General features: G+C 41.5%; 1 protein-coding gene across 1 annotated transcript in view; it reads left to right on the plus strand.

The window, feature by feature from the left end:
* The window catches only part of LOC149467710 (uncharacterized), a 249,499-nt gene extending 242,191 nt beyond the window's left edge, over nucleotides 1-7,308 (plus strand). The window contains exons 30-31 of the mRNA XM_089671215.1: nucleotides 775-973; nucleotides 7,142-7,308. Of these exons, the coding sequence (XP_089527341.1) occupies nucleotides 775-973; nucleotides 7,142-7,167 (225 nt within the window). The 3' untranslated portion in view covers nucleotides 7,168-7,308. The remainder of the gene's footprint in view (nucleotides 1-774; nucleotides 974-7,141) is intronic.
* The last annotated feature ends 941 nt before the right edge of the window (nucleotides 7,309-8,249 follow it).

Below are 8,249 nucleotides of genomic sequence, written 5' to 3' on the forward strand. Positions count from 1 at the left end.
AGCCATGCAGACCAATTTGATGCAGTGTGCAGCGTATGGTCTGAGCACTGACAGGCTGACCCCCCCACCCCTTCAAACTCTGCAGCAATACTGGCAGCACTCATACATCTATTTCCCAAACACAACCTCTGGATAGGACACTGAGCACGTGCACTCAACTTCTTTGGGCGACCATGGCGAGGCCTGTTCTGAGTGGAACCTATCATGTTAAACCGCTGTATGGTTTTGGGCACTGTGCTGCAGCTCAGTTTCAGGGTCTTGGCAATCTTCTTATAGCTTAGGCCATCTTTATGTAGAGAAACAATTCATTTTTCAGATCCTCAGAGAGTTCTTTGCCATGAGGTGCCATGTTGAACTTCCAGTGACCAGTATGAAAGCATGAGAGTGATAAAACCAAATTTAACACACCTGCTCCCCATTCACACCTTAGACCTTGTAGCACTAATGAGTCACATGACATCGGGGAGGGAAAATGGCTAATTGGGCCCAATTTGGACATTTTCACTTGGGGTTGTACTCAGTTTTGTTGCCAGTGGTTTAGACATTAATGGCTATGTGTTGAGTTATTTTGAGCAAATTTACATTGTTATACAAGCTGTACACTCACTACTTTACATTGTAGCAAAGTGTAATCTCTTCAGTGTTGTCACATGAAAAGATATAATAAAATATTTACAAAAATGTGAAGGGTGGACTCATTTCTGTGGGATACTATAACCATATGCATGTTAGCAGAATAAATTGGTTCACTTTGAGTGTTATGTAATTTTTCAGTCACTGTTTGGACGGAAAGGATTTGAGAAAGATATGTTCCAGATGTTTTCTTCAAATAAAGGCCAGAACCTCCTCTTCAATGATGGCACTCAATGCTTGATTAAATTTGATTTTCAACCAAAAGACATTATGGAGGATTACTTTGGGAAATCCTATTACACTGCAGTGTATGGAGCAAGCAGATTTGCCATATCATCAGGTATTTTAGTTTTTCTTATCCCTCACCTAAAATAACTTACAACAATTAACTATTTTCTATGTAATCCATTAAATTTATTGGTAAATTAAAACTAACCGAGGTCTGTGACATAGAAACCATATGTGGCTTGCATAATTTGAAGTCTACGAACAACTGTTATACCAGTTTTGAGTTGGTGGCAGCAGGTTTGATCCTACATTGTCTTCTATTTTTCTTTGGAGACCCAGCTTTGGAGTTCCTGGCTCCACCCAACTGTCTCGGTCATTATGAAGTAGTCTCTCTCTTCTACTATGGATTTTCCATTAATTTTTTTTTTCACTTCAGCTCCAGGGTATTTTTGTCAAATTTGTCAAAATTAGTATTTTTTGCTACAAAATGTCTTAGAACCCCAAACATTACGTATTTTTTTAAAGTAGAGGTCCTAGAGAATATATTGTTATTTTTTGCATTTTTTTTATATTTGTGCAGCGTTTTATCAAATGCTATTTGTTGGGGGAAAATATACTTTTTGAATTCTAGTGAAAAAAAAAACACATTACATAACCCAATTTTTTTGTAAAATATAAAGTTACGCTGAGTAAATAGATACCAAACATGTCACGCTTTAAAATTGCGCACACCTGTGCAACAGCGACAAACTAAGTAAATTCTACTATTCATAGGAGATGATTTAAAAGCCTTTACAGGTTTCCACTTACAGATGATGTCTAGTGCTAGAATTACTGCCCATGACCTGATGTTTGCGACGATGCTTCATGTGTGGGACTATCGCTGTGTGCGTGTGAGACTGGTGCTTTGCACGCGAGCAGAGGGGCACTTTAATTTTTTTTCTTGTTATTAAATAATTTTTTTTTTTTTTTTACACTGTTGCTTTAACTTTTTTTTATCACTTTTTTTGCTGTCATGAGGAATGTAAACATCCCTTGTGACAGCAATAGACACGTGACAGGTACTTTTTTGAGGGATCTGGGATCTATAAGTTCCTGGGGTCTATTCAAAACACCAAGATTGGTGTTTTTAAATGCTTTCAGATTTTTAAAGATTATGACAATAGTTTCTGAGTAAACCAGTGATGTCAGGTCATGACTTCAAGTATACAATAAGGGAGAGCCATGACTTCAAGTATACAATAAGGGATCGGCTGTCCAGCCAGCTGGGGGATGTGTTGGCTGGTTTCTCGGGTTTCCTGGTGAGACAGGAGGTCAAGAGAGAGCCACGGAAGATGTCCAGGGGGAGTGACCCAGGGGGCGTCCCCTCTTGCTGCTTCTACAAGCAATCAAGTGGCTAGTTAGCCGCTCGGATTGCTTGTATAAGAGATCTGACTGCCGGCTCTAAAAAACTGTACTGGGGTGATGCATGCAGCTGTAGGCATCACTCCAGTATATCCACTGAAGGTCCAGCAACATACCCATACCAGAAGTGGTTATATAAACAAAGCAAATATGAAATAGCCGAAACTACATTTACACATTACTCTGGTCTCTAGAAGTGTTCTCATGACTGAACAGAAAATATCTTCCAACTAGAAGATGGGAGAGTTATGTAAGGAACGAGTAGGTATTAAGCCTTGATATATGTTACTGAACACATTCTAAAAACCCAGCCATAAAATGGTTCTTCTGCATGCAATATAGGTTTAGTGATGACTGGGTGTCATAACAAAAGTTGGTACATATGCAGTATGTTCACAGCATACATTTTAGCTGTTTTTTTTTTCCAATCAAAACGCAAACCAGAAGGGTTTTTTTTCCTGCCTCTAAATGTTGAGCTTAAAATATGCTTCTAATCATCCTAATGTGCATGAACACATAGGATAACACTGAGCTGCTTCTACAGGCAAAACGCAAAACTCTTGTAGAAGCAGCTATTTTTAAGCCAGTGTGCATGGTGTATTAAAAAAAATACTTTTATTTACCAACTCATACCTGACAAACCAATATATTACTAAACATAAGTTATATGTACTTTGTGCGATGCATATATAGTCGCTCATATATTGGATACAGTATTTTATACATCACCAAGAACATATGTATTAATACATGATAATAATTTATTAAAAGCTATTTATTAAAAGTGCAGGGGAATTACAAATTCAGCATACCGTCACACCACATCCCATAAAAATCACAAAGAAAACAACAAACAGAAGAATTTTTGGGGACTTTGAAGGTGTGGATTCCCACTGAATTCAAATAAATGACTGAAAACCAATTACACAGTTACCGTATATAAAAACAAAGTCTTTATTGTAAAAAATTTGTTAAAAACACCCAACAGTCGCAGTATAGAACAATACATATGGATATACAGTCATGGCCAAAAATATTGGCACTCTTGCATTTCTGTCAGATAATGCTCCACTTCTCCCCAAAAATTGTTGCAATTACAAATGTTTAGGCATGTTTGTGTTAATTTATTTTGTTTATTTTGGTATGATACAAAAAAAGAAGAGAAACAAAAAGTCAAGTCTGACACATTCCACACAAAACTTCAAAAATGGAATAGACAAAATGATTTGCACCTTCTCAAAATTGTAAGAAATAACTGCATTCCAAGTTTGTGATGCTCCTGTAATTTGTAATTAAACTCACCTGTATCAATTAACAGATCTTAATGTTCCTGTGTTCACTGTGCTGTGCACAACATTGTCAGTTTACAGCCCATGGCACTGTAGCTAATCTACAATAAGATACAAAAAAAGTCCAGCGCATACATACACATATACCAAAATTGCTATGTATCAATAACACAAACAAATGTTATAATCAATAAATTAACCACTTGCCTACCAGGCACTTATACCCCCTTCCTTACCAGGCCAATTTTCAGCTTTCAGCGCTGCCGCACTTTGATTGACAATTGCGCGGTCATGCAACATTGTACCCATATGAAATTTTGATCATTTTTTTCTCACAAATAGAGATTTCTTTTGGTGGTATTTAATCGCCACTGGGCGCTTTACTTTTTGCGCTATAAATAAAAAAAGTGCAAAAAATTTGAAAAAAAAAAAAGTTTATTTGTTTCTTTTATAAAATTTTTCAAACAGGTATTTTTTCTCCTTCACTGATGTGCGTTGATGAGGCAGCACTGATGGGCACTGATAGGCGGCACTGATGGGCACTGATAGGCAGCACTAAAGGGCACTGATAGGCAGTACTAATGAGGTGGCACGGATAGGCGGCACTGATAGACAGCACTAATTAGGGGTCACGGATAGGCGGCACTGATATGCAGCACTGATAGGCGGCACTGATAGGTGACACTGATTATGGGTACTGATAGACGGCACTGACTGGCATCACTGCTGGGCACTGACTGGCGGCACTGACTGGCACAACCCCTGGGCACTGACTGGTCGCACTGACTGGCAGCACTGCTGGGCTGCACTGGTGGGTGGCACTGGTGGGCAGCACTGGTGGGTGGGCACAGGTGGGTGGCACTGGTGGGCACAGGTGGGTGGCACTGGTGGGCACAGGTGGGTGGGCACAGGTGGGTGGCACTGCTGGGCACATGTAGGTGGCACTTCTGGGCACAGGTAGGTGGCACTGCAGAGTGGCACAGGTGGGTGCACTGCTGGTCACAGGTGGGGGCACTGCTGGGCTCGGGTGGGCGGAGCTAGTGGGTGCACTGCTGGGCGGAACTTGCGGGTGTCACTGCTGGGCACCGATCATCAGGGCACTTATCATCAGTGCCCTGATGATCGGTGCCGATCCCCGCTCTGACAACTGCCGGTTCTCGGCAGTACTTTCCTCACGATCTGACAGCGTGAGGAAAGTGCAGCCGAGAACCGGCACTTGCATTTCCCTGTGATCAGCGTGTCATTGGACACCGCTGATCACGTGGTAAAAGGCCGCTGTGATTGGCCTTTTACCACATCACGTGATCAGCTGTGTCCGTAGGACACAGCGATCACGGAGATCGCCGGGTGCGCGCCCCCTGGGGCGCGCAGGAGAGCGCGTTCTGGGAGGACGTCATATGACGTCCACCCAGAACTGGCCGGCCGCGGTGAAGCCGTCATTCGGCTATGCGCGGTCGGCAAGAGGTTAAAGTCCCACACCATATAGTGTGCAAACAAGTCGTCCTGATGATCAAAAAATTTTCATGCAATGTGCTCGACCACCTTGTGCCTCTAATAATGCACCCCTTAATTAAAAGAAGGTCATATGCGCTTGTTTGTCCAGGGCTTTATTTCCCTGTAGGTTTCTCCTCTGTATTTCCAGATATCATCCCAATATGACATCCCTCAGAAGCGAATCATCATATACCAAAGGAGATAAATCTCATAGTGTAGTAGTTTTATTATAATAAAGCAAAGTAAAAACAAGTATGCACTTACATAATCCAGTGCCCAATATCTCGACACTAATACACTCAGTCATAATGTGTCACCGCTGCTCCGCACTGTAGAGCACTGTGTGCAGTCCAATAGCCGGAACCAGAAGTGACGTCAATCGTTAGACTCAGAAGTGTAGCTAATCTCCCTGGATGTGAATGAAAGAAAAAATACGTGATCAAAGATTGCAACAAAGGATTGTTCGAATGGTGAATAAATAACTTCAATCAAGTTCCAGACAAATTCAAGCTGACCTTCAGGCAAAGGGTTCAACTGTGTCAGCTCACACTATATGTCGCCATCTGAATGAAAAGGAACACTATGATAGGAGACCCTGGAGGACCGCACTGCTGACACAGAAACATAAAAAAGCCAGATTGAAATTTGCCAAAATTTACCTGAGGAAGCCAAAATCCTTTTGGGAGAATGTGCTGTGGGCAGATGAAACAAAATTGCAGCTTTTTGGTAAAGCCAATCATTCTACTGTTTTCAGAAAAAGCAATGAGGCCTTTAAAGAAAAGAATACAGTCCCTACAGTCAAACATGGTGCAGGTTCACTGATGTTTTGGGGTTGCTTTGCTGCTTCAGGCACTAGATGCCTTGACCGTGTGCATGGCATTATGATATCTAAAGACTACCAAAGAATTCTGGGGTGCAATTTAGGGCCCAGTGTCAGAAAGGTGGGTTCCCATCAGAGGTCATGGGTCTTATAGTAGGAAAATGACCCAAAGTACACGTTGAAAAGCACTCAGAAATGGTTTAAGACAAAGCGCTTGAGAGTACTGAACTGGCTGGCAATGAGTCCAGATCTAAATCCCATAGAGCACCTGTGGAGAGATCTCAAAACAGCAGTTGGGAAAAGGAACTCTTCAAATCTGAAAGACCTGGAGCAGTTGGCGTAAGAAGAGTGGTCCAATTGATTTCAGTTATTTTTTTGTTTACCAAATATTAAATTGAGGATGCCAATAATTTTGTCCAGTCCAGTTTTGGAGTTTTGCATGGAATGTGTCAGATTTGGCTTTTTGTTTCTCCACTTTTTTGTTTCATACCAATACAAACAAAAGAAATAATGCCTAAACATTTGTAATTGCAACAATTTTCAGGGTGAAGTGGTGCATTATTTGACAGAAATGCAGGGGTGCCAATATTTTTGGCCATTACTGTATATGAATAATTAACAGCCAAAATGGAGGTGACCTCAAGAACCAGTAATGATCTTGTATTAAATATATATATATCATTATATATATATATCATCAAATGCTGGTATCTTCATGAGGATGACCTCCTAGTCATGACATGTTTCACTAAACAGCTTCATCAGGAGATGGGAGATCACAGTGTGTATCCAGTACAATTAGAAACAAAAATAGTATACATGTCTTGAGAGGGTTTATGTACTATACATAGCATCCGGCAAAAATAGGGAGGAGGAACCCCCAAACATGAAAAGGGAAGCCATAACAATCTGATCCACGTGGGACATAGGTGCTTCAAAAAGACAAAATGTTTGGGTGCTTCCAGATGGAATGGAGGCTTCCAAGATTGCAGACAGGCTAGTAACAGGGGCAAGTATCAGATTTTACACATGGAATCCACTCCTCCAACATATGCATACTATGAATTGGCAGATATATGAGAACTCAACTAAACAGAATATATATGATTTCACCAATTTACCAGCAGACTACAAAAACGCTGATCATTATATGTCAACACAGGAAATTAGATTAAAACTAACAATCTGAGTTCTGCCTTTCATATTCAATACATGCTCGTATTCTATTGTCGATAGATTACTAGAATTTCATCACTTTTTTTTCTTTTCACAGAACTGATATCTGCCTGCAGAGTTTAACACTGTTAGGAATATCAAGCAAACCTCTGTGCTATAACTGTCTGCCAGTTTGCCACATTGACCTTTTTTTTATCAATTTATATCAGTTCTGTTTTTCTTCTTTTTTTTTTTTTTTAATAAATATTTTGCCTACCAAGAAAATTGTATTTGTGGTCTTTGTGACATACCAATAAATTGTGCTGGGATGAGGGCTGGTGCTTCCACTAGGCAAACTAGGCAGCCACCTAGGGCACACTGCCACCTAGGGGTGCCTGGGTGCTGCACAGGTTGGCACTCTCTCTGTGTGGGATGCCGTCACGTCAAGAATGATCCTTCTGCTGAGGGGAGGGGTGGCAGAGGGGGAGGAAAGAAAGACAGAGGAAGATGCCAGGTGTCTGGGGTCAGTGTAGCAGCTGAGCTGCCACTCCTTCCAGTGTTCCTCTCAGACTCAGTCCTTTACTGCAAGCTGGCTGGTGGCTGCTGATTGCTGTGGTGTTCCATCCCTTCTCTTCCCATTCATCAGCGGAGGCAGAGCTACGCTTGTGGAGGAAGGTAATGTCTGATTCTGATGTCTCCTGTCTGTGTGAAAGTGACATGACCAGCTGGGCAGCTGGCCATCCATCACATGTGAAATGTATCAGTGAGTGATGACATCAGCACGATCCCACAGCCTAGTGCCTGCTGATCTGTGTCAGTGTTGCTGTGTTCTGTTGTGTTGGATCTGTCAAGTTCAAGTGTTCTGTGTGTGTGTGTGTGTGTGGGCTGGGCTGCCTGCTGTTCCTGCGTTTTATCTCCCCCATTGCCTGGGGAATTTCAGCCTTGGATCTGTCAGAGCTATCTTATGGCACTTATTTTTGAAAATTAAAAGAAATGTAGCAGTTTCAGGTTTTGTTGATTTAATTTTTTCTACTGTTTTTACATTGTTTTTTTTGGTGGGGGCGCAAGTAGCTGGGCTTGCTTAGGAAGCAAAATAGTCTAGCACCAGCCCTGGCTGGGATAAATTCACACCTTTCCACCTTAAGATTCTTCAGGTCATGAATTGCCTGCACTGGCCCTTCATTATACATGCCAACCAGTTACAAACCTCCCAAGATTTTTATTTT

The sequence above is a fragment of the Staurois parvus genome, unplaced genomic scaffold (genome assembly GCF_062004578.1).
Source record: "Staurois parvus isolate SC_StPar_1 unplaced genomic scaffold, SC_StPar_1.0 ptg000102l, whole genome shotgun sequence".
Classification (NCBI taxonomy): domain Eukaryota; kingdom Metazoa; phylum Chordata; class Amphibia; order Anura; family Ranidae; genus Staurois; species Staurois parvus.